The 25,237-nt window shown below is 28.7% G+C and overlaps 1 protein-coding gene across 1 annotated transcript in view; it reads right to left on the bottom strand.

Annotated features, from left to right (window-relative positions):
• Nucleotides 1–25,237, bottom strand: part of LOC111633416 (dynein heavy chain 12, axonemal-like) — a 172,523-nt gene that overhangs the window by 48,093 nt on the left and 99,193 nt on the right. The window contains exons 37-47 of the mRNA XM_023377981.1: nucleotides 24,664–24,720; nucleotides 24,426–24,559; nucleotides 20,795–21,038; nucleotides 18,229–18,405; nucleotides 15,459–15,590; nucleotides 13,820–13,909; nucleotides 12,303–12,443; nucleotides 10,086–10,327; nucleotides 6,602–6,749; nucleotides 3,313–3,458; nucleotides 68–282 (exon numbers count right to left, since the gene is read on the bottom strand). Coding sequence (XP_023233749.1) covers nucleotides 68–282; nucleotides 3,313–3,458; nucleotides 6,602–6,749; nucleotides 10,086–10,327; nucleotides 12,303–12,443; nucleotides 13,820–13,909; nucleotides 15,459–15,590; nucleotides 18,229–18,405; nucleotides 20,795–21,038; nucleotides 24,426–24,559; nucleotides 24,664–24,720 — 1,726 coding nt within the window. The remainder of the gene's footprint in view (nucleotides 1–67; nucleotides 283–3,312; nucleotides 3,459–6,601; nucleotides 6,750–10,085; nucleotides 10,328–12,302; nucleotides 12,444–13,819; nucleotides 13,910–15,458; nucleotides 15,591–18,228; nucleotides 18,406–20,794; nucleotides 21,039–24,425; nucleotides 24,560–24,663; nucleotides 24,721–25,237) is intronic.

The following is a 25,237-nucleotide window of genomic DNA, read 5'->3' as shown; positions in this document are numbered from 1 at the left end:
TATATATATTATTTAACAAACTGTATATTTCATTAAATATAAAATTAATCAAAGATTAAAAATTTACCTTGAGTAAATGTTTGTTTTTGTAACAGTGAATAAAAAGAAAAATCTATTTCTTCAGTGGCATTTTCTATTAATACAGGAATTCCAAACTGAATACATGTTTCTAAAGACTGGAATAAATTCTTATCGGTAAACTTTACTATTTCAAGTTTTCTTATTTTTTCCATATTTTTAATCCAATTTTGAGCTTGTCCTTGAGGATCAATTAAGAGTGACCTAAAACAGTAATTTCAAGCATTTAATACAAAATATTTTTATTTATATACATATATTATCATTTTTAAAATAATAGAGTTTAATTATATAAATTTAGGTCTAATATACATTATTATTATTATTATTATTTTTTTTTTCATTTTTGGCTCCTTCTGTCCTGCCTGCACTAAGAGGGCCTTTTTTTCCATACAAATTATAGGTTTAATCACATCCATAATGGGATGGCTTGATGATGAGGGACAAGGTCTGACATATCCATGATGCCTCTCATAAAAAATTCCTCAGATGGTTTGCCCAGATTCAATCTGAGGTATCTTATAATGGTAGTCTGACACCTTAACCACTTCAGTCATCCAGCAGTTGGTCTAAAAAATTAAACTTTAAAATTAAACGGTGTTTTGAGTAAAGTTTAAATGCTTTGGAATACATTAAATTTTGTAAAATTAAATACACTCATTAAAAAGAAGTTGTACACCAAGGAGGAGGCATTGGAACTGAATAAACTTTATTAGTGCAAACATAATGATAATGGTGGTAATAACTGATTACAATATTATAGCAAAATGTCCATGAAACAAAGATACAATTTAATGCAACCTTTAGTACTGTATAGGACTTTTGTGTGGATACATTTGGCAATGCAATCAGACATAAAGGCATGCCTTACCTTATGTCATCCTGTAACATATTTTTCCACAGATGTTGCAGATCTCTCCCACTCATAGATAGCAAAAGCTGATGTCCTGTGGCCGTCGGCCATAGTTTATATATATATATATTTTTTAAATTTAGCTAGGCTCAGTATTTCCTTTGTTCTTTTGTCTTATCTGTTCTAGAACTTTCTCCCTTAATCCCTATTCCCTCGGGTGACATCACCGATTCTGTGAATCAATGTCAAGAGACAAAAGGAACAACAAGCCCCTGGGGAGAGAGAAAGTGGAAGAAGAAGAGAAGAAACTGGGACTGAGTTGGGAGAGGACGGAGAAACGGATGCAGTCCTGACCGAGGAGTCGAGCAAGGAGTGAGAAAAAAACCTTGCGAAAGAAGGCCGAAGGAGGATCACACCTTGATCGCCTAGAGAGAGATCAGAGGTGTCAGAACCTTGTAAGAGACAGCTGAATTATAGAGTAACGTCGGACTGTTGCTAAGACATCGAGTCTCCCCAGATTCAAGTAACAACAAGCAGGAAGACCACAAGACAACCCCAGAAAACGTAGACGTTCATAAAAGGAAAGAAATTAAGGTCTGGAGCCATTCAAAGATTCAAGACGATGAATCATCCGAGACCACGTGGTAGAGAAAAATCCCGGGTATTTTCCCTTTTATTCTACTCCTACCCTTATCTATATTTTATTTCTCCTTCCTTAGTTTGTAAGTAGGTTAAGTTTTAGTTATAAGTTGCCCCCACGTGTTTTGTTTCTGTTGTCACATGTCGGTTGCCACCACAGAAAATTGTTAGTGTAGACGATTATCTTATGGATATCGAACCCAATAGGCTGTAAGTTGGAATCATTTTAAAGAACCTGTGTTTGAGAATAAAAATCTTTAGTATTCTTACTCGTTTTATTTGTTTCCTGTTCGCAATAATACATTGCCCTCTAACGGAACATCACAGTCCCATTTAGTTCCATAAGGTGTTGTCTGATGTCAACAGTACCATATAACATCTTGTGGGACTTCATGAAAAGGAAAGCCAAAGCCATTCAAAAGGACTACTAAGTTAGATAACAGAAAAATGAAGAATGCAATAATAGGAGCAATTTCTCTTCTCACATCAGATTATCTCTACAACTTGGTGCCATATGAGACTCTGCTGTGATTATGATTACCTTCATACTGATTTTCTAAACAAGTGAAGTATAAGGTATATTCTGGCATATGTCTTGATATCTCTTTTATAAAACAAAAAAATAGGCTGATACAACTTCCTGGACACTTTGTATCCAAAAAGCTGAGGTATGCTGCAATTTTATTAACATTAACTGATGTATACTATGTGTATCAGCTAATCATATTATTATATATATTTATATATTAATAGGTCTATATTAGTAAATATTAGTTATTAGTCTAGATCAGGGGTGGCCGCATGCGGCCCGCCAAGGGTCGTGTTGCGGCCCGCGGAGCTAGGTCAAATGAACATAAATGTTAACTTTATTGTTCATATCACCAAATGAACATTAGAAGAGTTAAGAAGGTTTGGAAGAGTTCTATGAAACGTATTTGGACAAGGATAAATATCCTGCGTTTTACAAACATGCCCTATCGATGGTTTCGCTATGTGGAAACACTTATGCATGTGAACAACTTTTTAGTCTCATGAAGTACATGTACATCAAATCACAAGTCAGAACACGAATTACTGATGTTCATTTGGAAAACTGTTTGCGTGTAGCGACATCAGTCGAGATCAATTTTGATGCACTTAGTTCTGTAAAACAAATATGTCTCACTTTTAAATATTTTTAAATTGTCTAATAAATATGTTTGATTCTCGGTTATGTTTTATTTTCTTCAAAAAAATAAATATACCTATTTTTTGTGTTTTTTTACATTAAACCAGGCAAGTGTTTGACCACGATCTCAGCTACTGAAAAGCAACGATGTGGTTGAAGTTGTAGCACGCTTGCTTGTTTACTTTAATTAACAAAAAAAAATATTAGGTGAGTGAGTGGCCCGGCAGGAAATATTATTTCTAAAGTTTGGCCCGCCTGCTAAAAAGGTTGGCCACCCCTGGTATAGATTCCAAAAATATAATTTGTATTTACTGCCATTTTGAATAATCACAATGACATAGACATATCATTTGTTCAGTGGCTGCTTGCTTGCAATTAATGCAAGAGTAACAATTTTTTTTGTTTTCACTCATAATTTGTATTCAAGTAATATTTCAGAAGAGTTTTCTAGTTAACAGGAATGTAGTTTTACAGTCTAACTTGCTAGCATGACCATAATTGCACTGTGTAACTGTTATTTTGTTTTAAAAAATATGAATCAATTGAAAATAAAACACAGTAACATTATACAAACCATTGATTAGTTTTATCAACAATTACTGCATTGTCAATAGAAAAATTATCATGTGGAAGTCCAGCTATTTCCCAATTCTGAATTGTTAAAGGATTTCCTAAAGTTTTGTTCAGAAAAAATTCTGTTGAACATGGAATTTCATATTTCTGTTAAATAAAAATGATGAACTATAAAAATATATTTTATTTTCATTATTCTATAATGATTTAATATTAATAATAAATAAAACTAACAAGGCAAATTATAAATTAACTAAAATATGTTGTTCTTAACAGGTATACAAAAATTTGCTTATACATTATGAATATATGCAAGAATACTTATGTCAAATCTTTTCTGATTAAATTTTTTATGTTTAAAATATATAAACTGCAACTATTATTTACAATATCTCTTGAAATTTCAGTATAGTAATGCCTAATAATCTACAGTAGATGCCTTTTGATGTAACCACTAGGCCCTGGATTTACATGTTACAAAAATCCTTGAAATATGTATGTAAATATGTAATGAAAATCATAAAATATGTAATAATACAATGGTTTTTGTGAATTCATAGTTGGAAGTAATTTATATATTCAGAGGAGGTTACCATATGTTCCATATTTTGTTTCTCATTCTGATGTTCCATAACACAACTAAAAACTTCAAAAATAATTTTATTTTGTTCTTTATTTTTAAGAAAGTTCTCTCAAGAAAACACTTGACTACTACTATTTTCTATAAATAAATCTTCACATTTCCATTATCCTGTATTCAGATATGAAAAATTCTATAATTCTAAGTAGCTAACTTGACTGACATTTGTCAAAATAGTTTGGTGACTCCGATGATGAGTCAGGTTTTGCTCATGAACTGCTGTTCTGCTATATTGCTTTAATTATAATAATTGTGTATAAAGTATTTATGAAAAAGTTAACTTGTTAGTAATCAACTACTGAAATATATTCATTAAAAAAAGGAACAAGCAATTATTTCTTGTGACATCATCACAATGCCGGACTGCAATTTTTAATCACATTTTTAATTTATTTAACTTAAAATATATGCTCTCCACTTCAAGTTAGTATAGGCTTGCCCCTGTACATCATGCTTTTCCTTTAACAATAGAGTCATGCTGTACATCTATTAACTGCTTTCAGAGAAAAAGTTTTAATTGAAATAACATGACTTCCAGTTACATCAAAGATTTATATATAGTTAAGCAGGGCCTCATGCCTCTAAGGTTTCCACACCTAGTCTTGGATTTCATCTATATAAATCCATTCTTGAGATTAAGGAATTACAGATGGATGATAATGGAAATTTATAGGTCTACAATTTTTAAAATTGCAACCCAAAAAGAAACACAAAAAGAGAAATAATTTAAATTAATAATGATGAAAAAACAACAATTGATTCAATAAATTTTAATAAAATTTATTGAACCAATAAATTTTAATAAACACATAAATAAATACAAATAAATTTTAATAAAATTTATTGAACCAATGTTTAAATAAATACATAAAATGTTTAATTAAAAATTGCATAAGCCAACAAATAATCAGATTATTGGTTTTATCAATAATTTATTATTTAAATTTAAACTTCCACCAATAGATAAACAATAGTATGTATGTTCAATGTATGTACTTTTTTAGTAAGAAACACAGAAAATTATTTCTTCATTTGTAGTAAAACATGTCTGAAAATTCTCTGAACCATATATGGGAAGTATGGCAGCTGCTATATTTAAATTTATTAAATATGAAAGATTTTGAATAAACTTACGCCTAAATAAATAAATGCATAATAATTGTTAAACTATTAAAAAATCAAATATGAAGAAATACTTAAATTACCAATTACAGTTTGACTAACTTTTTAAATCTGTCCAACAGTTAATATCTTTAAATCAGTCATCCTAATTCCGATAAGATGCCAGGAATAATGAAAAATATGGAGGAATATGTAACATAAAATTAGCATAATTTTATGTTACATATTCCTCCATATTTAAGTTATTGACAAAGATGTCAAATATTGAATTTTGACTTTTGTACATATCAGCAAAAAAAACATGAAACATGATTCCAGACCCTAGTAATCTCTTTGTGTTCTGCTTAAACTGATAACAATAACCATCTGATAATTTAAAATAGATTTCAGTTTAAAATTTAAGAATAGATTTTTCAGGAAAAATTATTAAAGATAATCAGTCAAATCAAACTATGTAATGATACAGATGCTCTATTGATGACAGATGAATCAATTACAGCTTATCATTTGTTGCAAATGATAATCTTAATTATTAATAACTTTAATGACACTCAAAGAAATAAAAATAAACAAATTTTCAAGAAAAAATATAGAATAATCAAAAACTGTACAGATTTATTTATACTAACAAGTTTACATTGATACTTTTTTGCTTTGTTGGAGACTAAACAAATATCTTCAAATCATGACGTTTTGGGCCTTTTAGCTCACTGTCAGAAGTGCAAAAAATATGTAATTTCCCAAAGTTTTTAATCATTAATGATGAAATTTAAAAAGCATTTTAGATAATTATATTCTTTTGACTTTTATCTATCTTAGTTTGTAATGAACTTGACTTAACTGCCTGCACAAAATGTATATGCATAAGAAGTTTTAGAAATAATAAAGTTTTATTAACTATTAAATTTATTTTGACAAATGTTCCAGTAGCACATACTAAATTATATCTATTTTTGTGTTTTACTACAGAAGTGTCTTTTGAAAACCTGGAATTCAATAAAGAAGGATAAAATTTCAACAAATATATTGTAGTTTGGAAACTTGAGGTGGTCAGATTTGCATTAATTGTGCTGTGATTGTTGAAAGTATTTTAAATTGCATTAATAATTTTCTTGTTGAGTGTAGTAAAAATATACTAGTGGAAGTAATATTAGATGCTTTTAGATGTAAGTGAATGAAAGCACTACATTGGTTTTATTTATTAAAATGGAATTTTAAACTGAAATTCTAGAATTTAGAAATAGAAATTCCAGAATATTATTAGTCTTAGATCATCAGCAATAAACTGAATTGTAAAGAGTAAAGAGAAAATAATTTCTTAAATTATAAGTTTGAATATTTCAAGATTGTTAATTATGATCAAAAAGTTTTATGGTATTATTTTACTGCAATGTTTAAATTTTTTCCCTCTCTCTCAAAATAATTTCAAAAGTTTTCAGCTGATAAAGAAATGGTGACAGTATTAGTTTTATATTATAAAAGCAGATTTTATAAATATAAATAATTTTTTATTAAAAATCAAAATTACCAAGCAAAAAGAAATCCAATTCTTAATGCATTCTTTACGAAAACTTGCAGTATAAACTCCTAAATAGGCAATTACAGCTGATGCTAGAAGAACATCACCAGGTAAATTTTCAAAAGCAATAGTGAGACGTTCAACTTCCAATCCCCACCTGATAGAAAAATAATAATACAATTTTTTTCTTAATTTTTATTACAACAATGAAAAATGAAAAAGAAAGAAATGTAGCACATTTTATATTATACATAATAAAGAGCTTTTTATTAGATTTGCTTTAATTTTAACAATTTATTTTCAGAGCTATGCCATGGTATTTCAGTGTATATGTGCAAAATAAATTTTGATGCCCCAGGACACAATACACATTATGAAGAGAGAGAGCTGCATACCTTACTTTATTTTTGCATTACATTTCTGTAATAAAAAAATATAATAAATGTAAATTGTGAGGACCCACAGTAAGTGAGAAGTTTCCAAAGTTTAACAAGCTGCATCCAGATTGCTATGTATGATTGATGAAAAGTCTGGATGATGAAACTTGTTGATGTGAGCCCACGGATTTTTGCGGGTCTTTTAAAAATTTAAATTTTCTTGTTAATTAACTTCGGAAAAAACCCGAAGATTTTGTACTAGATTGGATTTCACCGATTGTATCACAACTCGCTGAGGAAGTTTACAGTTAGGTGTGAAAAATGCACCGTCATCGTCAACAAGAATCGATGACGTGTCAGCTCTCGCACGAAAAAGTATAAAAGCTCGAATCTCTGTAACCTCAGGGTGATTCGTCATAGGAAGTTGTACTTAGTAATAGTGTCACCAAAACTCCCGAGCCTCCATTTCAGCGGACCCGATCCATCTATAGAGAGAGGACCTCGAATAGAAGACACGGAAGACACCACACCCTGAACGTTCGCCAATTCGCCCTGCCACCGACAGGTATTTTGGGGTATATAGGATTTGTAAGCGCTCTCTCTCAAACTCGAAAATTCGTGCTCAAATTTATGTAAATAGTAGAGATAACCGCTTTTAACCTCTTGTAGTGCTTAGTTGAGTATATAATAAATGCTTGTTTAGTTTTAAACCTGTTTCCTGTCATTTAAGGATGCCTACCAACTTGCTCACCTCCCTCCCCACTCGAACTGCCCTCCTAGCCATCCAACGACACCGAGATCGGGTTTTATCAACCTGTTGCTGAGTAAGTGGTCAGTGGGAGATTGATCCCTGACCCGCGGTTTATCTCACATTAAACTCTTCAGCAATTTCTGTTCTGTAAAGGAATAAACAAAGATCAACATAACTCCTATGGATATAGACTTATGGGACACTGTATATCATAAACGATGCAATTTTCATGGACATTATTGTATATTTTTACCTATTTATATAAGCAAAGCAAGTTTTATTTTGTGTATAAATAAAGTTATTAACTTTTATTAATGCACTAGCCTTAATATTAATTTGTAAAAACAATATTTATAGTGAATCACCATTTTATCAAGTTTGATAAAATAGTTTTTATTCAAAATGTAAATAATTATATTAAAATTACTACATTAGATTTTAAAGTGCTTTTATTGATACAAATAGCTTACACACATTGTTTTTGCTAGAAAAGATGCATGGCAAGAGATTTAATCTATTAAAAAGCTAGCAATAAAACATGGCTACTGTAATAAACTAATCACTGAATTGGCTAGAAATTTAAAATACAAGTCAGATAAGAAATCAGAACAATAAAAATCTGATTTCAAATTTGTAACAGTTGAATTTGACTCCAGATTATGCAAAGTTTATTCTAGCATAGCAAAAGACATACAAATAGATATAACATAAAAGAAATCCAACTATATTCAGATTTTTAACCAATGGAAAAGATCAAATAAATGAGAAAAGAGCCCCTGGAGTGTACACCATACCTCTAGAAGATTCTAGATTCAGCAGATGCCTAACTTATATAGGCTCAACTAACAGATCGACCGAGGCCAGAATAAAAAAGTATAAATATGACATCCATAAAGAAAGTTAAAACACTGCCTTAGCTCAGTATGTAAGCAAGCACAGTGTGTCCCCATGTTAGAAAGATGGAAAATTATTAAAATAAATATTTGATATACAAAAATTAAGAATAAGTGAAACCTTTTCTTTACATTCTTGAAACCATGTAAATGATTATTTTTGTCATTTTCAACACCATAAAGTGTAAATACATGAACACTAGGCAACCTTCATTTTAAATTTATTCAATTGATCAACTAAAAATTGAATAAATTCACTTATTTTTGTCATTTTGAACACTATATGGTGTTCAAAACGACATCACCATCAATATCTATAAAGCAGCAAGTCAAGGGCTTTGCACTAACAACAGAGAAAGCTTCAGCATATTGCAAGCTGGACAAGCATTTTTATCTAAATGTGCTTAAATCAATACTTTTTTAATAATCACCTCCATGTGCTTAATATTTATTATAGGTTATTTTACCTTTCAATGAATAATTTTATTTAAATTTATAAATCTCAAGTTACATCATAAGAAATTTGAATACTGTAACCTCAAAGAAACTTTGGCTCATTCCATTTTCGAACACAGTATAACTCTTTCTAATTGAAATGGGTTCTAATCTGAAGAAAGCTTGTAAATCAAGCCAAAAAGGTTCATTACAAGTATAAAAAAGTGCTGGAAATGTATGTAAAGGTGTGTTTGTTAAATATAATTCATAAAAAATTCCACTTTAAAATAGAAGATTTATTATTGATAATATTTAATTTTTTGCATTAATACTGATGTGATAATCAATAGGCAGATAATTATTAATCATGTGACAATTAAGATGATAAAGTGCACATGAAGTTGCTTATCCTAATAATTTTTATAATCTTCTAATTTGTTTTACAAGGAATTGTTAGAGTTAAAAATAAAGATTCTGGTTCATCTTATGAAACAATTTAAAGATCAATGATGAAGTTTAAGCAATAACCAAAATAATTTAATTATTAATATAAAACTATATGTTCAAAACAAATGTAACTAGTCACTAACATTACTGAATATATAAAAAAAAAAAAAATATCAAATTTTTTTACCTTTTCTTCTAATATTCAGAGTATGGTAATTATTCTAATGGTTCTACAGTTATTCATTAATTTTAAAATGAAAATTTCCCATTATTTGAAAACTTATACAATAATGTCAATTTGAAGTAAATTATAATTATTGTGGATGAAGAACTATATGTGAATAAATCTAAATTTTGCAGTTTTCTCTGTAACATAGTATTCCTGTTATATTCAATATGTTCTATTTGGGACAGTAAGTAGAAATGAAAAATTCCAGAGTTCTATAAAATAGCATATTTTTCATGGGCAATTAAAGGTTTCCCATCAAAAATAATGTTTTATTTTTAAATCCTATTTTCTGAAAATTACAGTTTTATAGTTAGTAGTGTATGGTTATATGCCAATATAATTGATACAATCTCAACTTTACCTTTCACGTTCTCCACCCAATCCACTAATCATCTTCTTGGCTCTCATTAATTGATTGGAACATCTTTCAACTTCTGATTCTAAAGCTGTTTTCTGATTTGTCATATCTTCAAGTTCAGCTTGAAGTTTTTCTAGCTTTTTCTCAACTTGTTTTAATTCAGAATGTTTCTGTTTTAATATTTCAAGCGTATCATTTAAAGACCTTTCAGCTTCTTTAAGTTTTTCTCGTTTAGGAGCTACAAACTGCATGGTTAAAACAGAAAACAAAATTATTATTACTACACAGATTTACATTTCTTAAGTTTGTAGACTATTGAAAAAAGAGAATAACTTAAGTGTTAAAATTAACAGGTATAACCATTTTAAATTTTTAAATCACTAGATGAACAAATAAAAAGATGAGGAAGTGAAGAGTAGGCTTAGTGATGATGAGAATCAGTGGCACCTGAATAACTCATCACACCTTACAGATTCTCAGATGTGATGTTAGCTTATTATTGTTAGGTCATAAGTGTTGTGATAACTGGAAATATCTTATGTTATAGAACAGTTAGTACTGTGGAAAGTTAAAGAAATGTTACCAAAAATTAAAGCAATAGTTTATATGATAATATCTTAAGTCATTTAGGCCTACTACAGTTATTTTACTTTTTAAATAAGAAACAGTCCATTGAGTCTGTATGTAACAAAAATTATCTCGAGAAAGACTTCAAGATCTTCAGACACACTTAGAAGTAAACATTACAAAATCTTTACGGCATTTACACCTCAAGAAACAGGATTATGTTATGATTCTGTTCACACAGTTGTAAAAAATCCAGCAACAAGGTGCATAACTTTCCTGACAATGTTTAAAACTGTGTGTGTGGAGTGCCATCTGTTAAGATATTTTATTAAAAACTTTTATATTTTTAATTATTATGAAATGGCAAAAAGCTTAATTTTGAGAGTAGGGATATGTTTTATAAAAAAACTGTAAATGCTAATAATGAGTAAAATCATCATTAAGTCTAGCCCTACTTCAGATATGACACAGGATTACTATTTATCTATTTATCTTCCATTCCCTCAACCTTTAATTTAACTACCAAAATTAATAGCATCAATCATCCTAATACAAAATCCTTTCTGCAAAATTTCATAAATTTCAACAAAAAGAAAAGAAGTTATTAACCTTCACAAAAGGGTGAACAAAATCGTGCCCCAAACACAGACACACACACCTATACTAACATCCATACATACAGGAAAAAAATATCCTGAATTTAAAAAAATCCACAATAGAAATTCTTCTTTGGACATAACTGTATAAGTGTCCTTCATCTGTTGTCCCTTCGTATGTCATTAAGATTAACAATTTCACTGGCGGAGATGACCTATCTTTAGAGGCTACTATTCCCCACCTAGATATGTAAAACATTAATAAAATTCCCTCTGGTGGCAGCTTGCACATTTTAAAAATATAATACATTTAATTAAAATATAATTATTTATGTCTTGGCTAATATATTTTTATTAAATGTATTATATTCTTTTAAACCTGCAAGCCATTCCAGGGAAAATTTTTTTTAATGTTTTACACATTGAGGTGGGGAATGGTAGCTTCTATAAAGATAGGTCATCTTTGTCAGTAAAATTGTTAATCTTAATGGCGTATGAAGGGACAACAAATGAAAGACACTTATACAGTTATGTCCAAAGAATAATTCTTTTGTGAATTTTTTTAAAGTATATTTATGTCCCAGCTAACGTATTTTTATTAAACCCCTGAATTGTTTTGAATTTCTCAATGTTTCAAGATTCTGAGTCCGAAAATATAAAAATCTTAGGAGGCGTCATTTTTTTTACCAATTGCCATACTTTCTCTCTGTTATATATAACAGAGAGAAAGTAAAATAAAATTTTAGTCTTATAAAGTAAGAGTTGTGCACAAATATTTATATATTTAGAGTTAAAAATGTTATATATTAAATTAAATATATATATATATATATATTTAAGTATTTCTCATAATGTGTAGCAGCAAGGCAGTAATAAATATGGCAAGCTCATAACATCACAAGCCTACACTTTGCAAATAATCGTTTTTTTTTTTGTTTGATCATCTGGTAAATTGTAATTTATAATACATTAAATATAAAAAAACAAAACATAAATAAAATAATAACAACAATTTCTTTACTTTTCAAAAATATGGTTTTAATAAAAATATATATACTTTTGCAACTCTATCATATAACTCCATTGCTAAGACCCATTTGCAAAGACCTTCTGCTGCAGGTGATGCTCTAGCAACTATTTTTGGTTTAAATTCAGGAGCTCCTATATATTCTTTCCTTATTCTTGTCATTACATCAGACTTTTAAAAAACAAAATATATTAAAAATAACTTATATTTCAAATTACATAAATTTTAATTAAAACAAAGCTTTAGTTTTTATTTTGATATTACTATATTAAAAATAATAATTTATAGCTACATGATAATTTTATAAAAATAATTTACATGAAATTACTTTTATAAAATTATATATTTTAAAATTTTCTACAAAATAAATAATTTATACTATGAATTATATAATTTATGGCTTATTCAAAATAGTACAAAGAATTTGATATTCAAATTCATCCCATTCAATTACTTTGTCATATCTAATCCCTTATTTTTAGGCTTTTTTTCTGTATTAAGCCACATTATTGGTTGGCAAACTGAAATATGGGAGATTTCAAAAGTTTGGCCTAAAAGCTGTCACTGTATTAGGACTACACATTGATCATGTCATAAATTTTAAGACAGGACCTTTGAAGAGCTCTCTCTTTGGAGTGATTCTGAGGACATTGATGCAACTGTTTTTTGCCCCTGTATAGATGTGGTAAGAGCTACTATATTTTCAAGGAAGAAGTGTAATGGTGAAAGCTCTCTTAGACAATGCAATCACTGTATGTCTTAACGGAAAGAGTTAATAAGCTCACCTGTGGACTGAACTGGAAAAAATTTCCCACTGACTCAAAACTTAAGGTAAAAATATAAAAATATAAACCAAGTTTTCAAACATATTATTTTATTATAGATCAATTTTCTCCCATCATCAGACCCACCGTCTCATCTCACCACCAGCATGGAGTAATGTGGCCAAGCTTCCTTCCCTACATACTTTTCTAGAAGTCCTGATTTTTTATTACTAAACAATCCACAATCCAGCACTGGATTTATTGTATCTATGGCCATAGAATTTTTCATTTCTCTTGTCAGGAAATGTTTGCTCTGGATCTCAATCTAGGATGTGTTTACCCTAAAATTTGGTCCTCAACTGCTACAAAGATTAGCTAGCTACAGTATTGGTAATTAATTGTTACATGTTACTCCATTGAAGACTGTGGAACTAATTAGTACTCTGTCTCCATAACCGGAATCTGTGCTCATATGCCAATCACTGTAATCTCAATTTTTCTCTATTAACGGTGGGTTTTATGTAAAAGTGCTTATTTTGTTTTGGCTTGTGTTCTATTAATCATCAATAGAAAAATTAAAGGACACAATCCCTTTCTTCTCATGATAATTATGTACATTAAGAACAAATATTTATAAGTGAAAACATGATAAGTAGAGTATGTTATCATTAAATAAAAGATATGAACATGAATATATATCATATAAATTTAATACAACTTTAATTCAGAAAGTACAAGTATAAATGTTTTAAATTTTCATTAAGTTTTTTAACATTAACTTACTGGAATGTTATCTTTATCATATGTCTTCAGATTCTTGAAAAAATTTAAATCACTTAAAGCTTTCATTGAAGGTCCCCAATAATCAAGTATCTTTGAGAGAAAAAAGTTAATTATTTTATCACATTATTATTTTAAATGTTTATTTAATTATATTTATTTTATAGAGCTATGATATATAATTTCTTTAAAATAGTCTATTTATATTAGTAAAATATAAGCTATCAAAAAAGTTAGGAAAATACTAAAATTGTTCTTGTTATAATATAATTACTATAAGAAACATTAAACATGAAACATTTAAACATTTAATTAAAATATAAAATGTAAATTTAAACAAAATTTCTTTTTTGAAAACATCTGTTTCTATAACTAATGTTATAAAGCTTCATTGGCTCACTGATTCACTGACATGAAATGCTTGAGTATAAGCAGACATTTTACAGAAAAGTTAAACGATGTTGTTAATTGAAGGTGAATTTCAAATGCATAAAAAACATCCAAACTATCAAAATAGTCAAATGTTTTAACCGCTGAAATTGTTAGAGTTCAATACTTGATGTCTCACAAATATACACAATATCCATGCAGGTGATTAATTGTCATTTATCTATTTTTTTTTTTTTAATTTTATAATTATGGTATTAATTTTCTTCTATTATTTTAAATTGCTTATTCTTTTGTCTTATCATCAATAATTCTTTGTTAAATTTTTTTATAATTTACAATTATTTAATTAATATATAATAAAACTAATAATGTTTATAAAGAAAATAATAAAATACAACCCAGAGAAGGAGAGTGTTGCAAAGTGATGCAAAAAGTTGGATTTTGACCACCAAAGGCTTCTGCTTTATTGGAATTCACAGATTTAAATTAAGTGATATTTCTCTAGCACTTTCAGGAAACTAAATTCATCATTAGAGAACAACTAAACCTAATTTCTCTACAAAATCATCTGTAATTGTTAACTTATGTCTTTATGTTTGAAATCAAGATCAGTCTATAGATTTTCAATTATTTACTGATGTTTTAATTTTAAAAATTTTAAATATAGAATTAAGATAACATTTGATAAGACACAGGTTCAAGTCTGTAGATTGATTTTGGTGAATTTTTACAAAGAGAAAGTCCTATCCTTTGACGTCACACTACGGAACCTGTGACCGGTGCTCTGTGCGTATATGTTAAAATATCCTGACAAACGTTTTCGAGCGTTCCAATCGCTCTTCTTCAGGTCAACTGAAAGAATTCCCCGGACGGAGTGTATATTATTCTCTAGGATCGGGTGTCGGTTTCGAGGGGGTGGGTCTCTTCCGGTGTGTGCGGTCCTATCCTTTGTTCTTTTTGTCTTTCCACAGGGAAATAGGAGTAAAGTGTTATGCGAGACATCTCTTTTATCCCCTTTTTGCCTTCCCAAAATTCTTGCTTTCTTTCTGCTCAGAAACAGGTCAATACATAAGCAAAAGTAAGTCAGGTCAAGCCATAACATTATAGAATCAATAACAATGGATCTTAAGATAACAAATGTACTTGATTAAAAATATTTCAGTTTGATAATTTTTATTTATATTAAAAAAATTGAAAAATTATATAATTTTAAAGAATTTTTATTTGATTAAAATCTTTAAAAAATTATTACCTTTTTACCAACTTGTCTAGGATCATTTATTTTAACAGGTTTGATATTTTTCATTACACAAACAGCAGCCATAACTAATTTTACTGCTATGGGTGGATTTTTCATCGACTTCAACAAACTAATATCAGCTGGCTAAAAATAATTAATTAAAATTAAAATATTTTATAATTCCAATTATAATTTCAATTATTACATTTATTCAATTTAAACAGAATGTTATCAATACTATTAAATTAAAAAATTTACTTTTATTAGATTAATTTTGCTTTTGACATCTGTTATGTATTAACTGTTACAGAAAAGACATTTATTTTGATTTATAAAATATTCAAATTAATCTGTTTCTTTTAAATGAATACTGTTAATTCAAAAGATTACACATTTTTAAGACCTATCTTTACTTATTACTGACTTCATTTTTCTAAATAACGTAATATTCAATTTAATTTCCAGTTAGATGAATGTTTATGTTAATGAAATTTTGACTACATTGACCTGAAATAAATAAAAAAAAAGACTAAAATTTAGAGTGTAATTTAGATTCAGTTATCAACTTATACTAAGAGATCAAATGAAGTATTTATTGAGAAGATTTGAAAATGCCAAGTCAATGAACATGACTCACTCATCATATTTGTCACAATAATGATAAGTATATTTATTTATTTATTTATTTAGACATTAAAATATTTTTCTTAAAGTCTGTAGTAAATAAATTTAAGATTTAAGTGTTTGCTAACTTCTTAGATGAGAATACACAACAGTTTACATTCACTTAAAAATCTTTTTCAAGTACTGCACTCTAAACTGTCCAAGCAGACAATAACCAAGGAGATAAAAACAAACTGAAGCTCTCGCTCTCCAAACAAGTATCATAGTTAAATATCAACATTTATTGGAATACCCTAGCAGTGTTTCTTATGATGCAATAGACAAAAGTAACAAATATGGTTGGCTAATGGCATTGCCAAGTTTATTCCTCAAATTTATACATTTCATTTGATTATACTTTATATATATATTCAATATAAATATATTTATACAACTGTTCATTTTTAAACAAATTAGCATGCATAATTGTAATCTAGCATATTTATTCAATAATAAAATGAAAGGATAATATGAAATAAATGTATGTGATTTACTGCTAATGTACTAATTGTAACAATTTCAGCTGTTATGCATCTATATCATCACTATATCAGTTTAAATCATTTATGCTGATATAGTGCTCAAACAATAAATCATATACAGAGCTATCAAAAGCTTATATGTCTTTAGTCTTTAATTTTTTGAACAAATGAAATGCATAAACTATTTCACTTTTAATAAAAAGCAGTCTTAAAAATTTTATTTTCTGTTAATAAAAATAGCATTAATTTTATAGAGGTAGGAATAACTATGAACTTCTAAGTTTTCTCTGGGCCTAAAAAAAGTACCCAGCACTCCTTTCCTCTCACAAACCCTGATCATACATAATTATAAGTTAATCAGATCCATGATGAAGAAAAAGCCTTCTTAGTGCACATAGAACGAAAGAAAATTTAACAAGTAAAACGGCAAAACCGCATTTGGGACAAGACTATGTCTCGGAGACGGAATCACTTTGATGCTCAAGGCAGGTCTCATTCTCCTATCTTCTTTGATATCGCTGCTTTTGGGTATGATAGTTATAACTTCGCCTGCCTTGACCATGAGATCATCCAAGAGCCATTTTCGGTGAATGTTCTGTCAGTAAAAATTTACTAAGAAACTGATAATTTACTTAATTTGTATCGGCAGCGTGATATTTACAATAGTGTCGATATATAATATAAATCCAAGATCGCACGGCTGTCGACTTGAAAGGTCAATTAATGTGAAGTGAAAAAATGTCTCTCCTACCTTGTCCCTAATGTCCATGTTGACCTCAACCACATGTTCTGTGTTTTTTGTTCGTCATTAAAAATTTACTAAAAAAACTGATAATTTACTTAATTTGTATCAGCAGAGTGATATTTACAACAGCGTTGATATATAATATAAATCCAAGATCGGCATGGCTGTCAAATCGAAAGATAGTAAAAAGATGTCTCTCCTCGTTAGAGTTTAGGAGCAAAGTGAGGTCAAAGGACAAAGGTCACACGCAGGCACTCTCAGTCCTAAGGTCAGAGTTCACTTCTTAGAATGACTGCAGGTGGTACTCTCCCCTACCTGACTTCGGTGGGGTGAGGTGGCTGTTTTGCCTGTTTGTAGAAGAGGGTTGCCATTTTGGATTTTATTTTGACTCGATTCTCGGTCCCCTGACTACCTACGAGTCTGGATTTTTTATGCTCAAATGATTTGGGCACCTAATACTCTGTGCCAAATATCAACTCTCTACATGTACTCCTTCATACCTCTATGCTGATAAGAACATGAGGAAGTACGATTTTATAAACAACTGAAAATACTGATTTATTGAAATATTACAATATTACCATAATTATAATTATAATGTTTATGATTATAAAAGCTGAAATTTTCTAATAAATCAGAAAATCATCATTCTATTTTTTTATTCTTATTTGAAAAAAAGATGATGCTATAGATAAAATCAAGCAGAAAGATATATTCAAAAATATCATTATGCAATTTATAATTACAGAAAAGTAATTTTATTCATTGTTATAAAGCAATATAGAAATTATTTCATACCAACTTGTACTTCTGTTATAATTTTCACTATAAAAAAATTTAACAAAAATACACTGAGAAAATTGAATAACAGAAATTAATATTGTATATTTACTTTAACTGTATCCAAAGCAGCAAGAGCAGCTTCAAGAGCTGGGATAGCTTCTTTCAAATCTGATTCACATTCATCCTTCAAATTTTGTGCAGCAATAGCTTGATTGTTAGCTGTGGTTTCTTCATTGCTAACAATTTCTCTTGTCTGTGCAACTGCAGAAGATTCTTTCTCAATTGTCTAAAAGTTCAAATAATCCAAAATTAATATACATAAATAAGGATTACAAATGTGAGATATGCTGAAACAGAAAATTGTTACCAAATAAAAATGCAAGCAATAGAATATTGCTTTTAATATATAGTTTAATTATATCTTTGAAGAAACATTTATTGAAGATGTATAAGTTATACATCTAGCTACTTTCATGCAAATCATCACAAATGCTATGATTAGATTATTACATTCATACAATTAATACAAACGTTTAAGTTTCCCATCTTCAATAAACAAAACAACTGAAGAAACATAAAACTGAACAGAACACACCACTTAAAATTAAAAGTAATCTGATCTAACAGTAAAAAAATTCTTCAATTTTGTAATTGTTAACTAAAACATTTGTCCTGGGTTTTTTATTTTTATTTTCACAGGAAATATTTGAATAATATAAACGTAAAATTTAAATATGCTGTTTTTAATATAAAAGCATCAGACTTTCATATCTCTTCACCAGAAAAATATTCCTACTAAAACTTAAATTCCCTGCAGGCTTCCCTAATCAGTGTATGAAATCAAAATATCTGTTGTGAAGGTGCAAGCCATCTGTAACAATTTTATAAAGCATTTTCTATGTATCAAGGCTTATGGAAATTGAGTAACAATTGTTAACACTGTTTCTTATATAAGTATTCATTGTTATTTTTGTATTCAATCCAAATCTTTGAAATATATATATTTTACATTGTTGTCACCCTGTATACATAGAGCTGATTAAGAATGATATGAATATATTGTGACCGTATGCCATATTTATTGTAAATATTAATTTAAGTTAGTTTTAGTTCTCTTTGTTCTTTGTTTCTTCTTCTTTTTAAAACTTTCCTTTATAACTCTTTTCCCTTGGGTGGGATTACCAATTCTGGGAATCACTGAGAACAAAGAGAAGAATGAGGCCCTGAGGCTGGGGAAAGAGGAGAAAGACCTTGTGGTGGACAGACTTTGGGTGTGGTGCTCCAGGTCATGAATGGCAACGACTGAAGAATTTGAGAGAGTTTGAGAACTGGAATTTTATCGTGGTTATGATAAAAAGAAAAGGTGTAGTAACAAGGTGCCAGGAAGAAATCAGCAAAGACAATGACGAGAGACTTTTCAGAAAAAGTTCAACGTAGTATCCCACTCCAAAATCATGAAGTCCAGCAAAACCCCAGATATTTCACTCCTTATTCTATGCTATCTTCTTTTTTCTACCATTTTTTTTTTCTTTTAATTTTAAGTTAGCACATAAGTATTAGTTATAGTTTTCAATTACTGTATACTTGTTGTGAATGGTATATTTGTCATTGTACACTGGATTATTGTTTGACACCTTGTCAAAAGAATTTACTGCAGAGTTAGAATACAAAAAAACCTGTTTATATATGCTGAGTAAAATACTTTGTTTGACCATACTGTTGCTTAGTTGTTGTTACATCTTTCATTTGTTGATCTACGTACATTTTGCAACAAACATTACAATATAATCTTATATATACATATAATACAAAATATATCAAGATTACATAAAATCTTTCTACATACAAAATCAATTGGTTAAAATCTTTATTATTCCTAGCTCAAAATGAAAACAGAATAACAGATAAATGAATACAAATTAAAAATAGAATAACATTTTAAAAGCAATAATAAGAGTATTAAAATTAAAAAGATCATAATTTTTAAACATGCTTTTAGATACATCAAAAAAATCTTACATGAATGATTCAATATGTTAAACTTTTTCAAAAATATAAACTATATTTGCAAGTCAACCACTGGTCTTTATAGTGTAAAGAAGAAAATGCCGCAAGTTTTATGACAAATGAAAAGAATTAAAATATTTTTTTGGTATTTTTTATTCTACATTTGATACCATACAATATTAAATAATTGTTTAAAGTAATTATGAGAAATATCATTATTTTGGATATTTTAAACTGAAAACTTTGTTTTTTTGTTTCACAAGAAAGATATTTCACTTGTATGCAGTTTCAGTTTATTATTTGTGAAGTTAATTTTATCATATTTTAACTTAAAAGTAGAATTAAATATATTAAAAATTCTATAATTATTATAGTTTCTAAGAGATATATGTTATCTAAAATATGAGATTACCAAAAAATCTCCAAATAACAAGATCTACTTATCAAGCAATCAAAATATTCATTACTGTCATGTTAATTATAAATATTAACTAAGTATATAGTGAATATCTAGTTACACAATGTATACATTTAGCTTTAACTCTTTCTTTTATCATCAATAGTTTGTTGTTAATAATTTGTTTTATATTATGCAAATAAATGGCAAAAATAATAAATTATAAAAGTATTGTAATATTATGATGTTTAAAAAATTATATATTACTTACAGCTAACATCTTTTCAGTATTTTCTGCTGATATTACTAGTTGTGGTTTTAATTCCTCTAAAGCAATTTGCATTTGACTGATTTGTTGAGAAGCAAAATCAAGTTTTTCTAGCCCTCCTTTATAGCGATCTCTTGTACTTGCAATGTCTATTTGTCTTTCGTCTAATAAACTTTTAAACAATGCAATCAAATTCAAATAAGATGATGGTGTAACATAGCAATATCTCCCCATTTCATTCATATACCTATTTATTAGAACACAAAATATATTTTTAAAGAAATAGAATATGAAACAAAATTGAAAATACAAACTGAAAAATATTCATTTAATATTAATTTACAATACTGTCTAATAATAAATAAAAAAATATATTTTAATAAAAATAAAAATCAAAAATATATAGTGACATCTCACTTATACAGCTCTCATTTAAGCAATTCTCAGTTATGAGATGTTTTTCATTGATCCTGGATGAAGCCTATGGTTGATATCATCTAAAATCTCTCATTTGAATGACTCTGTTAAACAACTCTGTTCTACACCCCTACAACTGTTTCAGACTATGTATGTTTCCCTCATTTTACCATAGCGATTGTCAATCACATGAGCAGAGTGGGGTCATTTTGCCACAGGTCAAACCGGTAACCAGGAAGATAAAAAAAGCACAGAGAATTATTATACTGGACGTAATATCTGCTTTTAGAAAGAGAGTGGCTGCAGGCTATATGTTTAGATAAAACAAGTGGTAACATTAAAACCCTTTAGTGAACATTGTCATGTACTGTACATCCAGACTATTGTTGAATTTCCCTAAAGCTGCTGCCAGGTATGTATTAACTAACAACTTTGGTATGAATTTTGTGTCAGGTCATGATTATTTACATGCATATTTTTCAAATTTTGATAAAATGACCTTCCTTGACATGTATTCTATTTAACTATCAGTCGACCCCCCTATAACACGGGTTCCTATAGTTCAGATTCCTAAATTATGGTGAAATAATTGCGACAGTATTCATACAAACATGCTAAAAAAACCTCCTATAATTTGGTAAAATGTCATCGTTGACTCGCGTCGCGACAGGATTAGTCAAATCTAGATCAATAGTGGATATTACACAAACCGTTGAGTTTAAACGAGCAGCGGACCTACTAAAAACCATTTATTATTTAACGTCCATAAAAATTATATTTATATTAATGATGTCTCCAAAGTTCAGCGAATTTTTCACAAAAAAATAATTTATCAGGAAGCATGCAAGCACCATTTGATGACATGCTCCACAACGAAAACAAGCTTAAGCAATGGCGTAGTCGAACGGTGCACACTCGGTAGGTAATCCTACAATTTTTTGTTTATACCATAGTTTATGTGGATTATTCCCAAAAAATTATACATATTTTGGAAATGTTGAGTCGAATTAGTCTAGAATCAATTAATTTTATGGAAGAAACCTTTCAAACAGCCATAGTCCATAAACTGCATACGTGCCGAGCTATGATTGGCTGGACTCATAGAAAATGGATTCATAAAAACTGGAACATATCTACCGTGTTATGGGGGTTCGGCTGTAATCAACAATATTTCCAAAATCAACGTATGTACTTCCAGTTTCTGCCCCATTGAGAATTTAACATAAAAATACAGTACTGTACTTCAGCTCCACATACCCACTTTTGCTGCAAAACTTGGTTATGGACATTAATTTTGGGGTGACATAGGTAGCAACGTTGCCAGATTTAACTTTGTATTTTGAATTTAAAAGAAATAATGCTTTTAACTGTGGTAATCAATATTGAAAAGATTACAGTTATATTTTTAACATTTTCCATTCAAATTAGTGAATTTCTCTTTTGTACAACTCTCTCACTTACACAACTTTTTTCATTGGTCCCTTTAGAGTTGTATAACTGAGAGGTCACTGTATTATAATTCATGCAAAAAGATAATCTGTTAAATAATGTTAATTGAAAAATATTCACAAAAAGCAAGCATTCATTAAATATGTTACTTTTTGTTGTTGTTGACTATTAACCAACCTAAAAATTGCATGAACCCAAAAACAGTAGGATAATAAAGATACACATAAAACATATAAACACACAAAAAATTTTTTTTGGATAAATAATTTGATAACAGAATTGTTGTAGATGTTTATTGCATATTTGTATATTTCAAGCAAATTGTAATTTTTAACTGAAATAATTGTATTCTAAAGTAAATTCAGGCAACAAATTCAAATGTTATTATCTATTCCTGTTTTTGTATGAAGTACAACTAATCTACTAAAGCAAGTTCTTTATACAGATTTATAAAATTATTTGCATAAAAAACAATAAACATATATTTATTTAAAGTTTGACTGCAAATCACTAATGCATCTTTCTGAGAAGAAAGTATTATTGTTATAATCTTTATAGAAAGAATATTCTTTACAGGAATTTTTTCAAATTGTCTTCTAATTCTGTTTGAATCCTTCTCTATTCTTGTATATCATCATGAGACAATGATCTACAACTGAAGTTTTTTTGCAGTACATTTAAAACAAAATTAGCTGTTTTTCAACAAAAAATAGTATTCAAAGAAATCCTAACAACATTTGTGACAACAGAAATAACACTTACAATCTGTGCATTCTAATACAATCCATGTTCATCTTTCATTAAAACAAGTGTATGTAAATTATTCATAATTATTTCTTTCTTTTTTAATCATTAAGAAATAATGATTTAAAAAAATGATTGAAATAATTTCTACTTTACTTAATTATTATTAATATCTTTAAATCCTGTGAGGTCCCAGACAGATCCAAACTGTCATGAAAAGTGCAGAATAACAGCTGATTTAAAGAAAAAATGTAATTGTTTTAAAAAGGTTAGAAAAAATGGTTGTAGTCCAACATCTTTTGTTTATAACAAACTGTGACACAGAAATCATAAATCATAGAAGGAAAATTATCCTTTGATCAGTGATAGAATGAATTCAGCTTCAATTTTGACCTTTCTCGTGCTCTAGGTGCTCTAGGTATACTTAGTAATGAGGGACCAGCCACTTGAAAACCATGATTGAGGGAAAATGACCAATCAGAATGGACAAAAGAAAAAATGGATATTCATATAATCCCTGACAATCAAGGACACGTTGCACTTGGTAAGTCATTGCACTCAGTTAGTTAATGTTCCAAATAACCAATATGCCATGTGTCAATGCAAAAAAAAGCAGTTTTTGTCTATTGTACCCAACTCATAACCCGTGCCACTTCAGACTTAGACTGTGTCACCAATGCCAACCGATGGAACCGCCCCACTTGCAATATGGACTTGTCAATGCCACTGCCCTGAGGCCACTTTTGATCAAAAATCAAGAAAACAACATCAATGCCCAGGATGTCTGAACAGCCGATTGTTTTAAAGCAAACCATTTTGTTCATAGTGTAAGTTACTCTTATGTTAAAATAAATGGTTTTTGTTAGACACTTGTCATCTTTGTCTCCGCCACCACCACCCACATACAAATGAACCCTAGATCATCACTGACACGGAATTAACTGATTCACCCTGAAAGCTGATTTCTTACAATCCCTTAATTTTCATTTATACAAAATTTGCATTAAAATTTTCTTTTGCTCACCTAATAGATAGTTCTTCAGCACTTTTATGAAAATCTTTACATACTTCTGTAATATTAAATTTTAATTTTGGAGATACCTCTAAATTTTTAAATGAACGAATTGCAACAAGCTCTAAAGCTTCATCTGGCCACTTCTGTCATAAAAATTTTCTTTTGCTCACCTAATAGATAGTTCTTCAGCACTTTTATGAAAATCTTTACATACTTCTGTAATATTAAATTTTAATTTTGGAGATACCTCTAAATTTTTAAATGAACGAATTGCAACAAGCTCTAAAGCTTCATCTGGCCACTTCTGTCATAAAAATATAAAATTTATATCATTAGATTTTTAAAATGCATTTTAAAATCAAAATACAATGTTATTTATAACTATATATTTATTGTTAAATTTTAAAAATGTGCAGGTGACTAATGTTAAATTAAAATGTAAAATACATTCATATTAATGTATGTTTACTTTTACTTACAGAAATAGACCCCATTTTACAAATAATTTTGTATTTTATTATTTTTTATCTATAACAAAAATGTTTTGTTCTTTCTTCTGATATGATGTCATCACTCCACTTCTAACATACTCATAAACTATCTTAATTTTATTCTAAAATAATACTAATGTTTTCAAATTATCATTTGGAACAAATTATAAAATTATAATGTAACTATAGGACTTTGTCCACTTGTTAAAATATTTTGTTGATTCCCCATATAACTGTTTCTATTACTGTTTTTTTCTTTCTTTTGTGATGGAAAAGTGTGTCATGACAATTTTAAGCTAAGTATTAATATATATATATATAGAAAATATA

The sequence above is a fragment of the Centruroides sculpturatus genome, unplaced genomic scaffold (genome assembly GCF_000671375.1).
Source record: "Centruroides sculpturatus isolate CEXI.00-Female unplaced genomic scaffold, Cexi_2.0 scaffold571, whole genome shotgun sequence".
In the NCBI taxonomy this organism is placed as follows: domain Eukaryota; kingdom Metazoa; phylum Arthropoda; class Arachnida; order Scorpiones; family Buthidae; genus Centruroides; species Centruroides sculpturatus.
Note: the sequence above shows the minus strand (reverse complement) of the source record. Positions and strands in the feature narration are given on the sequence as shown.